The sequence below is a fragment of the Erpetoichthys calabaricus genome, chromosome 3, assembly GCF_900747795.2.
Source record: "Erpetoichthys calabaricus chromosome 3, fErpCal1.3, whole genome shotgun sequence".
Classification (NCBI taxonomy): domain Eukaryota; kingdom Metazoa; phylum Chordata; class Cladistia; order Polypteriformes; family Polypteridae; genus Erpetoichthys; species Erpetoichthys calabaricus.
The window spans coordinates 228776472-228799808 of record NC_041396.2 but is presented as its reverse complement, the minus strand read 5'-3'; the positions used below and the strand labels follow the sequence as shown (position 1 = coordinate 228799808).

At 38.2% G+C, this 23337-nt stretch overlaps 1 protein-coding gene across 1 annotated transcript in view; it reads left to right on the top strand.

Moving 5' to 3' along the window:
* Positions 1–23337, top strand: part of LOC114648702 (syntaxin-binding protein 5-like) — a 580738-nt gene that overhangs the window by 489720 nt on the left and 67681 nt on the right. The window contains 7 exon segments of the mRNA XM_051924863.1: positions 5088–5155; positions 10633–10673; positions 11551–11771; positions 13143–13321; positions 18490–18615; positions 23111–23180; positions 23182–23263. Of these exon segments, the coding sequence (XP_051780823.1) occupies positions 5088–5155; positions 10633–10673; positions 11551–11771; positions 13143–13321; positions 18490–18615; positions 23111–23180; positions 23182–23263 (787 nt within the window).

The following is a 23337-nucleotide window of genomic DNA, read 5'->3' as shown; positions in this document are numbered from 1 at the left end:
GCTTCTCTCTCTCTCGCTCTGACATTCTCTGCTCCTGACGGAGGGGGAGTGAGCAGGGGGGCTGTTCGCACCCCTAGACGATACGAACGCTCATGTAAAAATGCTGAAAGATTACCTTCACGTTGCTCCCTTCCTTGCAGCTGCTTTGTCAAGCGACATGCTTCCCGCACGGTGCTTTGCATACTTAAAAGCTCAAACGGCACGTATTGATTTTTGATTGTTTGCTTCTCTCTGTCTCTCTGACTCTCCCTGATATTCTCTGCTCCTGACGGAGGGGCTGTTCGCACACTGGCCTAGAGGATGCGGACGCTCCTCTAAAAAATGCTGAAAGACTACCTTCACATTGCTCTCTTCCTTGCAGCTGCTTTATCTGGCGGTGCTTCGCATACTTAAAAACCCAAACAGCCCTATTGATTTTTGATTGTTTGCTTTTTTCTCTCTCTCTCTGACATTCTCTGCTCCTGACGCACACTCCTTTGAAGAGGAAGATATGTTTGCATTCTTTTAACTGTGAGACGGAACTGTCATCTCTGTCTTGTCATGGAGCACGTTTAAACTTTTGAAAAAGAGACAAATGTTTGTTTGCAGTGTTTGAATAAAGTTCCTGTCTCTCTACAACCTCCTGTGTTTCTGTGCAAATCTGTGACCCAAGCTTGACTAATATAAAAATAACCATATAAACATATGGTTTCTACTTCGTGGATTTTCACCTTTCGCAGGGGGTTCTGGAACGCAACCCCCGCGATCGAGGAGGGATTACTGTACACACCTGAAAGAAAGAGACATTATATGTGACATTTTGAAGAAATGACCTGAATAGTACCAATCAGAAAACATCATCGCACTAATGCAATATTATTTGAAAACAAACAGTGTCAGATGGGGTGTGAATTTATGCTGCTGCTGTTACTTAGAGGCAGATCTTTGGGGGGGGGTGTTGGGATGGGGCATACAGCGTGATCATGATTGAGAGAATAAAACTGAAAAAAGCTAACTTTTACAAGTACAATAAATTTATACACAATGTCCCATATATTTGTCTCATTCTTTTTTTTCCGTGTTGCATTGACATCATGCACCAGAAGGTGTGAGCTTATTCAGTGCAAGCAAGAACACGCAGGTGGCCAGTTGCTTGTGTTATAACAAGCTTGACTTGGCAGCGATCAACGCACATGTCCTGTGCGAGGCATGCACGGAGGCCACTGGCTCACCTTACAGAGGAACATCGTCATCGTATCTTACTAGAAAAGGCAATGGAAAAAGAAAAGGAGGATAAAACATCAACAAGCTTCTGTTCCAAGACAGCCACTTTCTCCAGGAAAGTAAACTGAGTCAGTGTCGGGTGCGCTTTCAATGTAATAGGAACCAAAGCATAGAGAGAAGTGTGTACTGTACATTGCAACAGGTACATATGTCGTAAATGTAATAAGGATGGTCCTTGCGTGTGTGTGAACTGTTAACATTTGAATTTGATGATTGCATATAGCGCTGAACTGACCTCTCTGTACTATTCTTTCCTCTGCATGTTCTGGAGTACAAAAGAAACAGTAACATACAGCAACGTGGAGACTGGCAAGATCGGAAAAAAAAAAACATGCGGTCACTGATTACAACCGCAAAATGTTATGCAAATGAATATGAATAATATGAATAATGTTGCATACGTGCCACAATGTTTTCCGAAATGTACTATACAAGTCATAAAATGAATAATTCCAAATATCATATATACCTACTGTTTTTTTTTTTGACATCATAGACCATAAGGTGCATACTAATTCAGTGTGAGCAGGAACACTCAATAAAACTGAATAAAAAAAATCAAGTGATGGTGAGATACGAAGAAGGCAGATCCACCAGCGTTTGTGTGTCAGCTTTTATCCTTCCAGATCAGAGAGTGTCCAGTTCCATTGCCTCAAAACACAACTCACATCTACAGTTATTCACAGTTTCAAATAAAAACTAACAGCGTCAGATCCCTAGAGCGGTAGTATGTATCGTGATCGTCACTGAGAGAATAAAAGTGAAAATAAAACAGTAACTTTTACAAGTACCATAAATGTACACCATCTGTTACAGACGCAAACCAAATGAATGTGTGTTCTGTATAATATTAACAATAAGAGCAGCTTACTACTGAAAACGGCAAATATAGGAGGCAGTCGGGATCGAACCAGGGACTCTTGATTACAAGTCAGCAAATCTTTCCGCTACATCAAGGAAGCTGTTGTCTTATCCTTGAACCTATTGTGAAAGTGCTTATTTGATCTTTAGACTTCAGGCCTCACACATTATATAGTTTATGCCAACATTTTGTTATTTACTACTGAAATATGAAAAACGTTTCTGTTTTAACAATGTGTTTACACAGATTATTGTAGAAACGGAACACACATGAAATGCATGTGTTTCAAATAACGATCTATTATTTACACTCTAAATCTCCAGCACTTCATTCCCAGATAATCAAGGCATGAGCTGGGAGAACATTGTGCACATTCTGCGACGGGGGGGATGGAATAGCAGGCTGCTTGCTGCTTGTCTTAATCGGCACATTTACAGGACAAAAGACGATGAGGGAGAGGTGCGAATGGATTTAAGGTGGGCCGGATCTATGAGTTTTTTCGTAGGCTCTGGTAATTCTAATGTTAAGAAAATGGTAAGAATGAAAATCTGTAGCCACTACAGCACTCGAGGCCTGGAGTTCACCACCCCTGCTCTAGATAATTACAGTCATTTTCCTTTGAGTGGACAGGCTTTTATCCAGTAAAAAGGAACAGAGGCTTATCTTTTTAATGCATGTTGGCTTACTTCTGAAAGATATGGCAGTTGTTTGATTTGGGCTCTTTCTTTGGCAATTACTGAATGAAAGCCTCTGCTTGTAATCAAACATATGTTTTCATGTTAATGTGATGGAATAGTCTTTCTGTAATAAAATAACTAAAATCCTTAGCCTATTAGCTTTGGAAAGACATCTTTCATGTTACTCTGGAGTGAATTGATCAGAATCTAAGGAAATTTCCCAAGCTGCCTGGGATTTTACTTGTCACTGTCAATAGAACGGAGCATTCCTTTGTGTATGCCAAGGTACTTTTAACACATTACACATCATTATAAAGCAGAATCACTGTAATTTTATAAACAGTTATAATCACCCATTGTGTTGTGTAATTCAATAAAGCACAGTTTTTGTATCCATCTGCCCATTTATTGTGAAGCTGCTGTTGTTACAGAATAAGAGTTCACATTAAAAAATTTGAATGGATAAATATGTGTACAACACTTTTACCATGCAGAAAATTATGATTACTTTCAAGGGAATTGAATACTTTGACATGCCAGTATAAATACTTTAGAGCATTATCCCTCTTTGTATTAATGCCAGTATCCATTTTTGCTTTTATATAGTTCTTTTCACTTTTTGCCTGTCAGTGAAATGGTTCCCTGGCCAGAGATGGTTCCTGAACTGGAAACCCAATGCTGTTACCGTAGCCTTCAGCTAAATGAAAACCTATAGTGAATTAAATAGTTTAAGTTAATATATGGATGGATTAATATATGAATTTCTCCTCCTCTTTGGTGTATATAATGTAGGTTTTCATGAGGAGGACTGTCATAGTAGCTAGTTAAGAACCTTCCAGGAAGAAATACCAACATTAATATGTCCTGGTAGAGTTCCCAAGTCTATACTGTATGTAAGGTAAGGATAACTATACCATGGATGTCAGTTGACAACAGAGAGATGTATTGACTTTTGCACATCTACCTGCTTCCTGTTATGAAGCCACTGCTGAGTGTTCTAGCCTTTATATTGTAGGTGGGGTTTTTCGAGACTGCAGGGACAGGTGAGCATTCTGAGGGAGTTCTTCATGGGCAGCCTAACAAGTTTGATTGAACATTCCTAAACTCTGAACATATAGTATATATGAGTTGGCTCTTGCAGGTGGTCTCCAGCAGTAGGGTAAAAAGCTCCTTCTGGTCCCCAGACCAAAGAACTTGGCTTGGGTGGAGGGGTAGGAAGTAAATGGGAAGTTGGTGGTGAGAAGGAGAGTATTTAGTGGTGACTTACAGTAGATTCATACCTTTTCACTTTCTGTACACTTTATTCTGTTACAGACTTCACTTTAAATGGATACATTTGCCATTTTTGTCTATCAATCTAGATTAAGTAATCCATAGTCACAAAGTGAAAATGTTTTCAGAAAGGTTTGGACATTTTTAACAATTAAAAACTAAAATCTCTTTATTTATGTAAGTGTTCAGGCCATTTGATGTGGCACTGCACATTTTGGTCAAGTGCATCCTCTTCTTCTTCTTCTGTAGGCTGCTCCTGTTAGGGGTTGCCATAGCAGATCCTGCTCCATATCTTCCTGTCCTCTACATATTTACTTTAATTATCCTTGAAATGTATCTAGAATTTGATTGGAGTCCACCTGTGGCAATTTGAATTGATTGGACATTGTTTATTAAGGAGTATACCTGTGTACAGTATGTTAAGATTCCACTGTTCACACTACATGTCAGGACAAAAGCCAAGCCATGAAGTACAAGGATCTCTTTGCAGACCTGCACGATAAACTGGTGGAAACAATGACAAGCCACAACAGTTGCTGACCTTTATTTGTATTAGGAAGGCTCAAAGTGGCCTTTCTTTTTTGCTTATTGCTTTATAGTTTGCAGGTGTTTCTGTTTTATCTACAGTACCTTTGTGTTTTTATTTTTGCTAATAACAATGGGTTTTGTTTTCTTTTAACTGGGCATTCCTAGTGTTGTCCTGGGTTTATGGGTAATTTGTAAGTACTCCTACTTATCACATGATACATGTAGTTTAGGTAAACAAGCCCAGGGACTGGTGTGGGTGCTTGTGTTAGCTTTGCTGTTTGTAAATTAAATCAAACTGTACATCAAAATGAGTTTCTCCTTCCTCACAATCCAAATAAAACCTATCCTGTGATGTTTATATATATAGTAAAGAAATATATCAAGAAGTGAAGTTATGTTGGAAAGAAAAGTACACATATTTTTATGCATTTTTATTAAACTTCTATTTAATTCTTAACTTGGTTTCCATTCATTTTTCCTTTCAGGAATGGCCTATCAGTGGTGGCAACTGGGGTTTAGGTAATCAGTGCTATCCTGAGATAATTATCACTGGGTAAGTTTAAAGCTAAGTGTGTTTCAGGTTATATAATGCTGAGACATTTGTGCTGTATGTGTAAGCCTTCACGAAGATAAAAGGGTGTAGCTTAGTCTTGTAAAGAATTAATTTAGTAAACAACTGCTAATTGTGAAAGTATTTCAATGTATGTTGCTTCTTACAACAATTGGAAAAAAAGAAGGCATGATAAAATGCTTATCTAATCTACATGAGCCTGCTGATCTGAAAAGTAGCAATCAGTGATTGTTTCTGATTAGTATAATTAGTAGTGTTGGAGTGGGTGTGCATTTATCAAACTCCCAATAAAATGTTAGAGCTCTGGAGTAAACAACAAACTGCATAACGCTGGAATATAAAATCAAATTGTTTCATCTTTGAAAGTGAAGTCACAATGTCTCATTTACTTAGATGTGTGTAGATTAATATAGAAACAAATAATTTTGGAAAATTGAGCATTTTAGCAGGTAGTTAAGAATTTGTACTCTATGCAGATGAATATAGTCATACCTAGTTATATCACAACAATGTAAGGCTTGCTTTGCAGGTAGCTTTCTAGATTAGGAAACACGGCTATTTCACTGAGGAACTACAAATAAAATGGTGTGGTGTACAACATAAAAATACACATAGTATTGTACAAAATGAAAACCACATGCTGTAGTTGTGCTGCAGCCACAGTGAAATCCAAAAACTGTGCAGTAGTCTCAAGGAAAAACCTCTGTTAGACCAGTAATTAAAAAAGAAATAGTATTCCCATGTGTGCATACATTTTTAATTCACTGTCATCTTTTATGGCTCTTTCCTAAAATTACCTAGTATTCTGTTTAGGTTAAATTACTATACCATTTGTTTGTCCCTCTTTCCTACTCTTCTCCAATATCACTAGCATGGCAATCTCTGCAAACCAAGCTACCTCATTCCTCAGGTAGACTCATCAGCCTCTTCTGAAAAACACAAACTTGAAGATGTAATTTATTTTAGTTGTTTAGTTGATTTAGTGTTTTTTTTACTTGCTCCATTTCAATGCTACCCTTTCTGTCTGACAGAGTCTGGTAAAGATTGTCTCTTTAGAGCAGTAAGTAAATAAACATCTGTATGTATTATGCAAGTCATCTACTTTAATGTGTGAACATTCTTTGGTACGGAGACTGGAATTGGAGGCAGTAGGTTCTAAGGGGCCTCGCATGTTAAACCTTTACTTAGATTTTATGCTAAAATTTTGCTGTGCTACCCCAATTTTCTTTATATAAACAAAACAAAAAAATCCTTTTTTGAATATTCATAATCTAATCACCATATAAAATGGGAGAATTCAGAAAACGAAACTTCAGTGAATGTGAAAGTGGTGTATTACTGACTGAAGTGGAGAACCACAAAAACATTCTGTTCAAGAGAAGGGAGCAAGTGACAACAGCTGAGCCGAGATAGCAGTAGTACTGTGCCATCATTCAGGACCCAGACCATTAACAGCACACAGTGTGAATCGATGCAGGCTGTTTGCACAGTGAACTACAAGATATTAAGAACATTTTTATTAAACTGGTAAAAAAAAGGAATTTAGCCAAGTACTTGCCAATATTGCAATACTGTTTATCTTCAACATACAGCATCCAAATGACTTGGAATCGCCATTGTGTTGATTTCCCTTTTTTCTTAACCTACCTCAGGTAGCAGAGGCAGTCCGTGTTTTTGCGCTATATTGTGCAGTACCAAACAAGCTATCACAATGTGGCAAATCTTTGTGGGGATGCATACCAATGTGCTGCCTGACAAGTCCAGACCTCTCCATCAACCTTTTACTGATGCAGTGATTCATTCTATCACTAAATGTGTGGGAGTGACTTTCACTTTATCTTCTCGGTTGTGGTGTTTGTGGGTTGATGGGTGGTTTCAGGAGCCACGCTCTACCTACTATTACCTGAAAAAAAAGTTGTTTTGCATGGTGTATGACATGACTGCCAATGGCAGTGTTAGTTCTTTTGGAGGGTATCACCAATGGCAGGACACACAAGGAGCTAGTTTTCAAGGTTCACAATGATTTTTTTTTTTGCTCATGATGATGACTGGCTTATAAGCCGATACAGACTTCGTGGAGCCATCCTCTTGGAGCTGTGTGCTGAATTTGAACCTATATTACAGAGATCATCATACAGAAATCATATAGTCCCTGTTCCATTACAGGGTTTAACAAAGCAGGGTATTTTGCAACGGGCTCCTTTCAACATAAACTGGCTGACTGGTCACGCCACCTGTATGTTATGGTATAAATAATATGCTAGCAATTTACTTACAGTCAGGGTGAGCAAGCTGAGATCAAAAAGCAATTTTCAGCAATAACTTATTTTCCTAATGTAATTGTTGTAATTGACTGAACACATGTTACGATAAAGGCACTAACACAGAATGAATTTGCTTTGTAAATAGAATGCACTTTCATTCAGTTATTATACAATTAATATGTGATGCTCAAATGTATCTGACCAGCATAGTTGCAAGTTGACCTGGCTGAACACCCTGATTCTTTTATTTTATCATATAGCAGTGTGCGATGTAGATGTCCGGGCCATGCTCTGAGTGATGATTGGCTTCTTGGTAGCTCTGCCACTGTCACTTGTGTTTTACAACATACAGAACACCATTTTTATAGAATAAGGTAGAATAGATAGACTGTACATAACACCGAGGCAGTTAACATTAAGCTTATGCATTAAGGCATTATTACCAACATTGAAGATCATTGTATTCAAAGAACATGTCAGTTAACTGTGATACAAGTTTAGGAATATCATAATGTGACTAATGCATGAAATGTGCCCTGAAACAGCATTTTCTGTTCACTTCATTGTCCTGCCACCTGGAATCGCTAAAATTCCAACACCAAAAATGTCTCTGTAGGACTTACAAATGTTCATAATTTGCCATAACATTAAGCTAGTTTTCTGGCTAAGTTCATGTTTTATAAATCCCAACTTTTACATATAAAGTGGTTTACACAAGTTCCTGAGTGTATGCACATTTTATAAACAAGGATCCAGATTCCCTTGTTTCCTCATGCCGTTTGATGCAAGTGCAGCTTTTGATATTTTGATTATTGCATCTGCCTTCAGTACTTGGAACCACAGGCACTGCTAAGGAATGGTATTTCTAGATAGATAGATAGATACTACTGAGTAGATGAAATATTGCTGTAGGTAAACACACACCAAATCTTAGCAATATCTCCACTTGTGTTCTTCATGGGTCAGAGTTAGGGCTACTTTAGTTTATATTTTATCCCACCGAAACATCCTTTGCACAGCTGCACAGATGGCATACAGGAAAGGCACATCCACAAATTCATAATAAATTATACCATGCCACTCCATTCTCAGGCAATTTGTGAAAATCTGAAGCTATTCCATTGTGTATTCATTTCCCAATACAGACGCCTCAGAACTGCATTTATCACTGTTAAGTCAAAAATGATTTTAATATTGTTAATATTTGCACCTTAGGAATGAACAAATCATAATGTAGACAGACTCTGTTTGTACCTGACAGTAAAGAACTTGTCATCATTCTGGCTTAAAACTCCTTATGAACTTGCACTTTATTGCCAGGCAGCATTGTTATTGGGATTTTCTATTGTTGTTACATCTGACATAACTAAAGTAAATAAAGTTAACAGCACAATATACAATTTATGACACCATCACAATATAACAGAAAATACAACAGTATTGAATGATGATCTGTTGGACAAAATCACATATAGATAGATAGATAGATAGGTAGATAGATAGATAGATAGATAGATAGATAGATAGATAGATAGATAGATAGATAGATAGATAGATAGATAGATAGATAGATAGATAGATAGATGGGAAATTATAATATAAAACGATTTGACAATGTAGATTTGTGCTCATGTCCAGTAATATGAAGAGCTAGTCTTTTTTTTAAAGTAAACATAAATAAAATTAAATGTAATAGCTTGTAGATCTGGAGACAGAGATGAATTAGACTGTTTTTAAGCAGAAAAGAAACTATGTAACAAGTGGTTCTTATTTTTGGTGACCTTTAATATTTCCATGTGGGCAATAACTGGACAAATGCTTCGCCAGGAGAGTGTGCTGTTTGATTATATTTTCTTCACATTACATGACTTGCATTATACATACAGTAGGTCCTCAGTAGAATGCATCCTCAGACATACAGTACAATAATTTTTGCTTTTCTGAATGAAATGTGGTTTTTGTTTTGGATAAGACCATACCAGACAGCTGCAGAGAAAGTGACTGCTTACAACTGAACTATAACTGTTTCTAACAGGTTAAACTTTTAAAGGTGATGGATAACGTACATACATAAACTGCCGAGCTTTTTTGATGAGAGAAATTATGGTTTCATCGCAGTTCATACTGTCAGCGATAGTGGTGGCAAGAAATTTCAAGGATTCTACCCTGCTGACAGTGACACCATTAATAGCCTTTGAAGGAGGTGCTGAGAAGTGTCTCCTAAAATTCACAGCCATTTACAGCATTTTCACAGTATTCAGATTAAGATTGGTGAAGGTGTACCAACTAGCCAGCAGCTTCCCTTCCTTCCAATATTGTACCTTGTCCCTGTTTGTGATCACAGCTGTTTAATGAGCAGATTTCTGCAGTTTAAGAGATATATCACTGTAGGTGATTGTGTAGCTGTTGGTGTAGAGAGAAAAAAAAAGAAAAGAATATGGAACAGACTCCTGACAGGACCCTGTGCTCAGAATAGTGAACATGACTGATACTTGCCCAGTTTTACAGTCTGATTTGTGTTTCTCAAAAAGTCAGAAGTCTAGTGAGATGTGCACAGTTCAAGTTCATACCGGGAAGTTTGTCCAGCAGAACCTCTGGTGTGATTGTGTTTAAAACAGAACTAAAATCTACAATCACCATCGTAGCATAAACACCTGGGATCCTTGTAGCATTTTAACCACACAAATGGTGCAAGATTTAGTGAGGAGCCATGTTTAATGCCTCCTTAACTAACCTGTTAGTATGGTAAAGAAAATGTAATGGGTCAAGAGGAGAATCAGTGATAGGCTTGAGATGCTGAAGAATTAAATATTCAAATGTGTCCACCACTGGCCTACTTAGACCCAGGATTATTGTTGATTCTTTGAAGAATGCAGAAATTTTGCATTGAGCCAAAGACCAAATGAAAATGTCCATAAACACACAATGTTTTACTGTGAAGGGAGTCGCATTGTCTGGACCACAAGCTGGACCACATTTCTGTCTCCTGAAAAAAAAGATTGGATGTTATACTCAGAATTGCAGAGTTAGACTGTAATAGAGATTGTAATATTTCTGTTGTTATATTTTTACAGATTATAATATTTCTGTTGTTATATTTCTACATTATATATAAAAGTAAAAATACAAAACCATGAATAAAGCACATGGTTTTGTAATGATACTTAATCTCTTCTGTATTTTGTTTGGCACCAGGCATGCTGATGGATCAGTAAAATTCTGGGATGCCTCTGCAAGTAAGTTCTCTTTTATGCTCCAGTTTGTTTGTGCTGTTTTTAATACAACTTAATTTTGGAGTCTGTTACTTGATCTGCAAAAAGCTTTGTACCATTTTGATGCATTAAATCATCTTCTTTATTCTGCTTGTCTGCTTGTGTAAGCTATGATTTTGGTTTGTTTTAGGGTGTTTTTTTTTTTTCTTTAATGCATAAATGTGTTTTTATGTTATTTATTCATGTCAATGACATCAATACTGGCCATACCATTTTAGTACACAGTCTATCCAGAAGACTATTGTAAGCCACAGGATTACTTTAAAAGAGCATATGAATAAATTAATAGGCTCTTGGCCTTGACACTTTAATGATATGGTAAATTCTGGTTTGCATTCTAACAAATGGATTGATTAAAAAAGAAAAACTGCATTTGATTTGTGTAGTAATTGTCTTGTTGTAGTGTGTCTGTCTGTAAGGTTAGAATGTATCTCACAATACCCAGTACAAGTAATTTTTGCAAGAAAAAATAGAATTGACTACCTACAACAGTGACTAGATTAAGTTTATTTGAAATGTTAATAGTTAGTACTGTTGCCATAGCTTTTATAACACAGCGCTTACATTCTGATTGTTGTTAATCTAATTTTTGTGATAATTTTCTTTCTTGTTTGAATAAAAGGAGCTATTAAACAATTTTCATTAGTACAAGTCATACCTCAGAAAAATGCATTCATGTCTATAAATGGTAGTTAAGCCTGCACATTTTTATAAGCCTAATACAAATATAATAATAGATATTTTTTTAATTATTTTTTATCACTATTCATGAAAATTTTTCTAACGGTGGTGAATATGCAGGTTTATGTACATTTAACATTGTATTTTCTTTGTCTACCAGTAATGTTACAAGTACTTTATAAACTGAAAACTGCTAAAGTCTTTGAGAAATCCCGGAACAAAGAGGATAAACCAAGCACAGACATTGTAGACGAGGACCCTTTTGCCATTCAGATATTGTCTTGGTGTCCAGAGAGTCGAATGTTGTGTGTTGCTGGCGTCTCTGCACATGTTATCATCTATAAGTTCAGCAAGCAGGAAGTTACCACAGAGGTCGTTCAGGTATGAAAAGCTTGTGAAAATCTCATCACCCTTCATAAATTAAGTTGTAGTTTTAATATTAGTTACCAGTTTACAAATAAGGAAGGTAAAGCTTAATATTTTGAAGTAGCCTCTTTGTGTGTATTTAACATAAGTGCTTCAACTATTTTAAACAAATCACATCAACTCATTTATTTATTTTTTACCTTTTGTCCTTGAGATGTTTGGTTAATGACATTGAGGCCTGTAAAACAATGTAATAGTTTACTGCATCAATGCAAAAGCTGTCATAAAATTTATGATTTATACCCACTGGTACAGTAACACAGTATAGCCATCATCAGTATGCTTATGTACTTGTGTCCTAACTGTTCAGTGTGCTGTTACTTAACCCATTATACAGTAAGTCAATGCCTGGATTTGCAGATGAACCTTTCAACAATGAAAGATCACTAAGTGAAATAATCTGGCCACTGCATCACAAATGGTATGCCAGTGTCACACCCACTATTATTTAAGCTCAACTCCAAATAGTACTTAGTGTATATTTTGGTAAAAAATAGTTTGAACTAGCCTTTAAATTGTTTCAAAAGAACAAATGATTTATATCCTAAGATGCCCACTGTGGAATTGCTCATGATTTCAAGATTGTGGGGATTAGAAAGACAAACAAACAACCAAGCAATTATTGGTTTTGGATAAAGTAACAGAGGTCTGACACATTATTGTGTGCCAGAACAGCAGAGCAGTCTACCTGTGAATCAGATCATGGTCTAAGAAGATTTACATCATAAATGTTATTTTTTGAATGATTGTATATTTTCAGAATGCCCTGAAAATTAATTTACTAATTTTTTTTAATAGATTCCTGGCAAGTGTGTGAAAAACTCATCACAATTAAAATTAATTTAATTCTGGCTCTTGTTAAGTGTTGCTTGTCAATATTTAGGTTTCTTTTTGGTTATTTTATTAACCCATTATTTTTAACAGTATAACATTAATAACACTGCCATTAGAATTTCTTTTACTGCTTAAACGCCCTGTAGGTAACGGAGGGTGTCACATATGGTTGTTTGACCAAACAGTATAACCAGTGTATATTTTTGCATGTTAAAATATAAATGTTGAACAAAAAGAAATATAAACATTTTGTAATATTTCTAAGCTGCAAAATGCAAATTTTTGTTAGTGATTTAAAGTATTAAAATATGCAATATTTTTTTGTAAATGTAATACCTACTATATATCACAGTATGACACATTTAGCAAAACAAAATTTTATCTTAATCTATTGTAGATCAAATATTGGAATATAGTTTCACAGTACTGTACATCCTTAGAAAATTAACTTTCATATCAACTATTACATGTGTTTCCATATTATTCCAATAGCTGCTCGAAGTTCGCCTACAGTATGAACTCAATGATGTTGATTCTCCAGATGTGGATCAGATACCACCTTTGCCAACTCCAGGGGCCTCTTCCAATCCCCAACCTCCTGCACCTCAGTCCCATCCTTCTACAAGCAGCAGCTCCTCAGATGGCCTCCGGGACAATGTACCCTGTCTCAAGTGTGTATTCGTTTTGTTGTTCTTGCGCTTGTTTAGGTCACCAAAGTTATTTTTTCTATATGAGAAATATAAATGAACCTCATATTCTAAATTCAAAAATTTTGATGTATTAAGTATTTGTAAATGTTCCTAAACATATTTACTTGACCAAAGTGAAATCACATTTGTTTAGGAATTTCAAATTTTATGATGTTTTAACCTCATTTTATCTCAAATACTGACATTACATTGCATGGATAAGTTTATCTTATGTACATAATAATAAAAGTAAAGGCTTAAAAGACCTTGACTCTGACATGGTTATAGCTTATGAAAGTCAATATTGCAGAGGAAGCACCAAAAGTGTTTTTCACAACTACCATTCCATATAGTGCTGCCAAACATGGAATCCCAGTTTCACAGTACATTATATGAAGGTGTGTTGACCTCATTACCACAGTATAAAGAACACTGTGTGCACACAGATTCTAACAGGTACATAAATACTCTCCCTTTTCAATTGGATGTAGTTTCATTTTCACTGTAATAGATAACATGTTTAATTCCTGGGTGTGTTGCTTTCAGTATAGAGTTTGCTGTTACAGTTGAAAGTCATGCTATCAGGTAAGCTGGCAACTATAAATTTCCATCGCATGAGTCAGTATGGGTGTATGCTTGTGAATGTTGTTGGTGAGAGACTAACGCAACACTGAATAACATGAGTTGGGTGCTTTCTCTGGAAAACATTAAAACAACTACAGACGAATAAGGGTGTCAGTTTGCTGATCTTTATACCAGTGCATAGAACTCACTCAGCTCTGAATTACAGATCAAGTCAGGCAGGGGAGCATGCACTGGTACCGCGTGTTGCCACACTCACCACACAACCCCCCAAGGCAGACTTCCTTAAGGAAATGAACATCTGTCTACCGTAGACAGGTGTTACGTGGGTGTCCCCTTGGCCTGGTCCAGCCGTTCGTGTCCTCAACAATAAGGACTTTGCAAGCCGGATCACCATCAGGAAATTGCACCACATGGCCGTAGTGTCGTAACTAACGCTCCCTCACAACGCAGGTAATGTGTCTGATTTGGGACTCCATGAGCAACCACTCACTCATTTGACACAAAGTCAAACCAGCGTTACCCAAGAATTCTCCAAAGAGGCACAGTACCGAAGGAGACCAGTCTTTGTCTCAAGTCACTAAATAGCGTCCGTGCTTCGTAGCCATATAGCAAAATAGGAACCACCAGGATTCTAAAGACTTGGACCTTCGTCCTTTTGCAGAGATATCAGAAGCGCCACACACCCCTTTCCAGCGACCTCATGACTCCCCATGCCCTCCCAATCTGTCTACTGACTTCATAAGAAGAGTCACCAGAGACATGAATGTCACTGCCGAGGTAAGTAAACCTCTCAATGAGGTTGACACTCTCTCCGCAGACAGACACTCTGCTGATGGCTTTGCCGAAGAGGTCACTCAAGGACTGGATCTGTTTTTATCTAGGACACTTGCAAGCCCAGACACTCAGACCCCTCGCTCAGTCTCTTGAGAGACCCCTGTCAGAGCCTCCATTGACCCTGCTAACATCACAGCATTATCAGCAAAGTCAAGATCAGTGAATCTTTCTTCTCCAACTGATGTCCCATAGCTGCTGGACCCCACGACCCTGCCTAGCACCCAGTCCATGCAAGCATTGATCCTTCTCAGTTCCCTTTACAGACCATACTTGCCATCAAGCCTTGTGCTGCGACTCCTCTTGATGATATCAGTCCTGGGTATGATGTTAAACTGCATTTGGCCCTGCAAGCAGTCCTCCAACTTGTAGGGAAAACTTGGGGATTGGTGGCATAATTGGCACTCTAGCCACCATAAAATACTTCACACAGCTCAGAAACGGCAGACAGGACTCCTTTCTGCTCTCTGCAGCAGTAGCTCTGCTGAAGCCACCCAAAGGAAGGCTGCTTGCATTATGAAGTGATGGGGGAAAGCCCTCGGGAGCCTCATTCCCAGAAGAGTCAAAACCACCGGAGAGCTAATGAAGTTAGGCTTGTTGGGGATCAATGCAGGAGTGGTGCTACCGCTGCACGGCAGCACTTGGGTCCCAATTTGAGACGGCCCATCTGGGTAGGCGCGTGGAACGTCCTGTCTCTCCAATATGATTATCATCAACCTCTGCTGTCGAAGGAGCTTCGTAAACTCTGCATTTCAGTGGCAGCATTCTCTGAGGTGAACAGACCTGGGTCTGGCAAGATCTCTTTAGGTGGGTACACCTTTTATTGGTCTGGTCGCTCTGATGGTTGTTTGTGGCAGATAGACTCTTTCCAATGGTGTCCAGTGTTACTTCTTTCAATGAGCATTTTCGACTCAGATTAAGGCACTCTGTGGGTGTCTCGGTGAATGATGTCTCGGTGAGGGAGACATTGTATTTTCTACTTCACTAAGTAGTTGATGGACGCCCGCGTGGTGACACTCCTCTGATCATGAGTGTCTTCAGTGCGACCACTGTCACTGACAGGGCTGGATATGAGAATTATGTTGGTCCCCATGGGTCTGGTGACCGTGGTGAAAGTGGTTCCATGTACCTTGACTTTGCAAAAAGCTCAGGATCTGTGAATCACTGGATCCTGTTTCCAGCATCCTGAGCCTCATCATTAGACTTTGTACAGTAAAACCTTGATTATCCATTAGGGGTCAGGACAGAGGCAGAGAAAAGAAAGCTTTCCCTACCGATAATTATCTCCTGCCACTCGCATTCTATCATTTTCTATACCACAAACACTCCTGCTTATTGTCTTCTGACTCTCTACTCAAAACTTCCTTCCACTGCACCATCCTTTTTCTCCTAACTTCTCCTGTCACTCATCTCCTAAGAGGTGTGTCTGCCCCTCACAGAACAGAAGCCTTTGACCCAGTTCTATCACTTACACAGCATTTCAATCTTTCTGCTCCTGCACAGTGCATCACAAGCTACCTGCATGTCACAGTATATTAACAAAACATAACAATTTAAAAGAAAATGACAATGTGGAAGAATATTAATATCAATACAGAATAAAATTACAATTGTTAGTTTCCATTTTTTAACACATTTTTCACTTTACTCTGCATCACGCTTTATATCATTCACTGTTGTTCTTCCTACTCCGTAAATTGAAGCAATACTTAAAGTGCTTTTGCCATTTTTTGTAAACATTTAATAATTTAAATATTTTGTGACAATTCCAACACCACACACATATGTTTATGGGCCATAACAATTTATAGTATTTTAATTATAACAAAAGAATAAAGCTACGAAATGCTATTAAAGCTGAAGGTATGTAACTGACACTGTGATTTCAAAATGTGACATGACTCTTGGTGCTGGGGAAAAACACTACATGCTAGCAAAAGGGAGTGTTGTTTCAATGTGCATAGTTTGCAGCATATCGTGCAGCTGCAGTAGTAATAGGTAGACACTGGTGTATGCAATTGTTTCGTCTTGGTAGAGTAATATTTTGCTCTACTTTCCCCTTTTGTATTATTAATATATGGCCTTTGTCAGAATGCCTCAAATCTCACAGACTTACCACTGTTTATAAGGTATTGAACCATATAACCTTTCCCCACCTTCCCTTCTATATCTATAACCTCAGGCAATTAGGTGTAGTAAAAGACAAGCAGGAGTTAAGTTACACTTTAAACAATGTATTATTGATAATATTCATAAATAATAACAATAACAACATGAATGCTTCTCACTAATGTCGCACTAATATTACATTGCTTTGCCTAAGTTGCAAATAAAGACATACAAAATATTTATCAACGTGTATGCAAAATTTCACATCACAACAGCAATGTTTTTTTTTGGCGTGACTGTTAATTGAGTGACAGATAATTGAAGTTTTACTGTGCTTCAGTGCTGGTGGTGCAGTGAAGGAGATCGATAACATCCTCATGGGCAGATCATGGAGTCTCCTACAGAAATGCAGGGTCTACAGAAGTGCCCAGTTTGTGAATTCTGACCACAGACTTGTTGCTTCTCTGAAGATACAGCTTAGGTTCAGTAGGCTTCCACCTACTAGGAGAATGAGGCTGGACCTGGCCGTACTCCAAGATCAGGCTGTTTCTAATGGGTTTGCATTCAGTTTGTATGAGAAACTTGCAGACTTGGGTGTGACTGCTGATCCTAATGTGATGTGAGAGACCTTCTGTGACAAGACCCTGTAGGTTGCTGAGGGTTGTGTTGGTGTTGATAAGAGTTTCAAGCAGGAGGTGTTTCATCTTGAAGGGCACCCTGGATATCTAAATTTCCGCAATGATAAAAAAAGCCATAGACGCTTCTCTACTTTAAAGTGTACAAATTCTGCTATGTTTCTGTTGCACAATTAACATGCAGTGCACATTATGATATGCATCTTTATTAAACTGAAATGCATTGCAGAGTAAAGGGATATGAACCTAAGAGTGTTAATTAGACCACCTATAGGTGTTAATCTGCATTGCAGTTAAAATCTGCTACTATGAAATGTGCGAAAGATATCACTGACATCATTGATACACATTTTTGTTACCCACAATAAGATACATCTTCCAGTCTAATAAACACATAGATAAAGCACAGATGATTTCTGGAAAAGTATATGGTGGATGAACTAGATTATGTGTGAGCATCAGTTCCCTTTGTATTGTGACAGTTGAAATAAGGCCAGTGTGCTATTATATGTATCTCTGCCTCTTTAAACTCAGGTTTGGGACCTTTAAAATGAGAAGCAAGTTCCGCCTCATTCTGTGAAGATCTCCTAACTGCAAATTCTGTAGTATTTTTAAGCTTCCATTTATTCATTAATTTTAACAAATTAAAACGGCTTTTAATGGTTAAAACATACACGTGAATTTGGTACAACTATACTTAAAACATATACCTGAGTAACTGATAAAATGTCTAGAATAGCTACGTTTGCCATCTACCTGTCTGTTATCAGAATTTGTTGCCTAAATTGTGTTTATTGATCAAATAGTGTGTGTGTATAAAATGACTATTTAGCATACCATATTTGTTACTGACTACTACTATATCTAAATTTTCATCATATTCCATTTATGTAATAATGCAATAATAAAAGATATAATATATTTAGAAAATGTTGGGTTTTTTTCCTGCAAAGATAAACTGAAATCTTTAATCATTATTTTTGTCTTTAGAGTAAGAAGTACTCCATTAAAACAGTCTGCTGGTTACCAAGTGGAGCTAGTTATTCAGCTAGTCTGGGTCAGCGGGGAACCTCCACAACAAATAACCAGTCTTGCTGTTAATTCTTCATATGGGCTGTGAGTATAGATAATATATATACTATAAAAGTACATTAAAGTTCCCGATAATATGTTGTGTGGACCAAATTTAGGCCATCTAGAAATGGAAATTTAAAAGTAATTTTATTACTTAGCATTTGATATTATATGTCCTGATAGGTATATAATACAGATAAATGTATTTTTAGAGGAACTGTAGGTGGAATAGAAAAAAGATATGACTAAATAAGAACTGTCACATGTACAAAGGTAAGTGAACTTCTGGCTTTATCATTAAACAGATTATGATTTTCACCCCCTTACATTAGAAGAGACTATCTTCTTCTTCTTCTTTCAGCTGCTCCCGTTAGGGGTTGCCACAGCGAATCATCTTCTTCCATATCTTTCTGTCCTCTGCATCTTGTTCTGTTACACCTATCACCTGCATGTCCTCTCTTACCACATCCATAAACTTTCGCTTAGGCCTTCCTCTTTTCCTCTTCCCTGGCAACTCTATCCTTAGCATCCTTCTCCCAATATGCTCAGCATGTCTCCTCTGAACATGTCCAAACCAGCACAGTCTTGCCTCTCTGACATTGTCTTCCAACCGTCCAACTTGAGCTGACCCTCTAATCTACCCATTTCTAATCCTATCCATCTTCGTCACACCCAGTGCAAATCTTAGCATCTTTAACTCTGCCACCTCCAGCTCTGTCTCCTGCTTTCTGGTCAGTGCCACCATCTCCAACCCATATAACATAGCTGGTCTCTTTCACTCTTTCTGATACCCGTCTGTCACAAATTACTCCTGACACTCTTCTCCACCCATTCTACCCTGCGTGCACTCTTTTTTCACCTCTCTTCCACAATCCCCATTACTCTGTACTGTTGATCCCAAGTATTTAAACCCATCCACCTTCACCAACTCTACTCCCTGCATCCTCACCATTCCACTGACCTCCCTCTCATTTACACACATGTATTCTGTCTTGTTCCTACTGACCTTCATTCCTCTCCTCTCTAGAGCATATCTCCACCTCTCCAGGGTCTCCTCAACCTGCTCCCTACTATTGCTACAGATCACAATGTCATCAGCAAACATCATAGTCCACGGGAACTCCTGTCTAATCTCGTCTGTCAACCTGTCCATCACCATTGCAAATAAGAAAGGCCTCAGAGCCGATCCCTGATGTAATCCCACCTCCAACTTGAATGCATCAGTCACTCCTACCACAGACCTCACCACTGTCACACTTCCTTCGTACATATCCTGCACAACTCTTACGTACTTCTCTGCCACTCCCGACTTCCTCATATAATACCACAGCTTCTCTCGAGGCATCCTGTCATATGCTTTCTCCAGGTCCACAAAGACGCAATGCAGCTCCTTCTGGCCTTCTCTAAACTTCTCCATCAACATCCTCAAAGCAAACATCGTATCTGTGGTGCTCTTTCTTGACATGAAACCATGCTGCTGCTCACTAATCATCACCTCACTTTTTAACCTAGCTTCCACTACTCATTCCCATAACTTCATACTGTGGCTCATCAATTTTATTCCCCTGTAGTTACTGCAGTCCTGCTTATCCCCCTTATTCTTAAATATCAGCACCAGTACACTTCTTCTCCACTCCTCAGGCATCCTCTCACTTTCCAAGATTCCATTAAACAATCTGGATAAAAACTCCACTGCCCTCTCTCCTAAACACCTCCATGCTTCCATAGGTATGTCATCTGGACCAACGGTCTTTCCATTTTTCATCCTCTTCATAGCTGTCCTCACTTCCTCCTTGCTAATCCGTTGCACTTCATGATCTCCACATCATCCAACCTCTTCTCTCTCTCGTTCTCTTCATTCATCTGCCTCTCAAAGTACTCCATCTTCTCAACACACTCTCCTCGCTTGTGAGTACATTTCCATCTTTATCCTTTATCACCCTAACCTTCTGCACATCTTTCCCAGCTCATTCCCTCTTTCGAGCTAATCGGTACAGGTCCTTTCCTCCCTCCTTAGTGTCCAACCTCTCATACAAATCATCATATGCCTTTTCTTTATCCTTTGCCACCTCTCTCTTTCACCTTTCTGCATCTCTCTGACTATCCCACTTCTTCTTTGCCATCCTCTTCCTCTGTATACTCTCCTATATTTCTTCATTCCACCAACAGGTTTCCTTTTCCTCCTTCCTCTTCCAGATGTCATGCCAAGCACCCTTCTTGCTGTCACGCGTACTACATCTGCTGTAGTTTCCCAGCTGTCTGGTAACTCTTCACTGCCACCCAGTACCTGTCTCACCTCCTCCCTAAACTCAACCTTGCAGTCTTCCTTTTTCAACTTCCACCATTTGATCCTTGGCTCTGCCCCACTCTCTTCCTCTTCTTGATTTCCAGCGTCATTCCTACAGACCACCATCCTATACTGCTTAACTACACTTTCCCCTGCCACCACTTGCAGTCTTCAGTCTCCTTCAGATCAGCTCTTCTGCATAGGATGTAATCTACCTGTGTGCATCTTCCTCCACTCTTGTACGTAACCCTATGTTCCTCCCTCTTGTTAAAATACGTATCACCACAGCCATGTCCATCCTTTAGGCAAAATCCACTATTCCTCTAACCTTCTTCATTCCTCTCCTTGGCACCATACCTACCCATCACCTCCTCGTCTCCTCTGTTCCCTTCACCAATATGCCCATTGAAATCTGCTCCAATCACCACTTTCTGTCCCTTGGGTACACAGTTCATCACTTCAATCCATCTCACTCCAAAAATCTTCTTTCTCCCCCATTGAACACCCAACTTACGATGCATAGGCACTAACAACATTCATAATTACACCTCCAGTTTCCAGCTTCCTAATCATTACTCTGCCTGACACTCTTTTCACCTCTAAAACACTCTTAACATATTTTTCCTTCAGAATAACTCCTACCCCATTTCTCCTCCCATCCACACAATGATAGAACAATTTGAATCTACCTATGACCCACCTGGCCTTACTCCCTTCCATTTAGTCTCTTGCATGCACAATATATCAACCTTCCTTTTCTCCATCATATCTGCTAACTCTCTCCCTTACCAGTCATACTGCCAACATTTAAAGTTCCTACCCTCAGTTCTACTCTCTTTACTTGCCTCCTCTCCTCCTGCCTCTGGACACACCTCCCCCCTCTTCTTCTCTTCTTCGGCCAACAGTACCCAAATTTCCGCCAGCACCCTGTTGGCTAACAGTACTGGTGGTGGTCGTTGTTAACCCAGGGCTCGACCGATCCGGTATGGAAATTTGTATTGTTGTCCACATATTGATTTGGTAAAAATTTTACACTGGATGCCCTTCCTGACGTAACCCTCCCCATTTATCCGGGCTTGGGACCGGCACGAAGAAACACATTGGTTTGTGCATCCCCTGTTGCAGGGTTCCTTACACTAGAAGAGACTACTGTACTGTAAATATTTATGAAGTTTTTGTAGAAGTGCACCTCTTATCCTTATCTCCCTATGGATTTGATTTCAGGTTTTTATTTCTCTTGAACCAACAGATGTACCGCTTCTGTTTCTCTCACTCTGTTGTTGGCTCATGTTGCCAAACAAATACAGTACCTCTCCTGTCTTTCTGTTTCCATCAACTTACCAATCTGGTTGAATTGCACAGCACACTGGGTAAATGTTTTTAAAGGGATAGGCTCACTTATTACATACATTTCAGAAGCGTCCATATACAAAGACATTTGATTTAAAGTATTAGTAACCTACCAAAAAATTAATTTTCCCATTTCCTTTTGCACGTACATATTGGCGTTTTAGTTTATATGTGTCCACAAGTTTCTCACTAAATTTTAGCATACAGGGAAAACTATTTTCTCAAAATCCATATGGTCTGGAAGAAAATTTCATCCCGTATACCCAGACTGAATGGTTTTCTTTCTTTGTATATATTTGGTAGTGTTATGAAAAATGATTGGAGTTCCAGATCACTTTGTAATTCATTTGTAATCTATATAGGGCACATTGAACATCAAGTTTTTCTTTCCTCCTGAGAGTCTTTGAAGAGCTTTAATAAACTGAGTCATGTTGCACTATCTCTCACTTGCATGATTATGATACATTACACTGTACCTTTCTCAACTTTATGTAAAGTTGAACTCTTAAGTGCTAATCGCTAATGATCTTCCATTCAGTTTGTACTATTTGATTATTCTTTACACAAAAAGTTAGTTTGTTAGAAAATGATAAAGCCAGGGATTCACTCAGTTTTGTATATGACTTTATCATATGATCTTATCTATTTTATTTTTCTTTTGCATGCTTCAGTTACACTACAGAATTAACAAAATGTTTAGGTATTCATAATTTATGGTAGAAAAGTAAAAAACACTATTTCTGATTGAACAAGGTTTTCATGTTCAAAATTATAAAATCACAAGAACAACAAATGAACTTTACAGCCTTATTTTTTTATAATTTAAAAGATTGATTTGCATTGCTTTTATGAAAACTTTGTAACAGTTGCATAGATAATAATTATTTTTGTATATTTTAGTGTGGTTTTTGGCAACAGTAATGGCCTTGCAATTGTTGACTATCTTCAGAAGACAGTCCTCCTCAACCTGGGGAACTGTTGAATTATATGGTTCCAATGATCCTTATCAAAGACAACCACGATCACCACGTAAAACGCGACAGCCTTCTGGAGGTAAGAAAAAAAATGCAAGCTGTCAAGTTTGAATTTCAAATTCATATTTAAGAAAAGGTCTATTAGTGTTACTG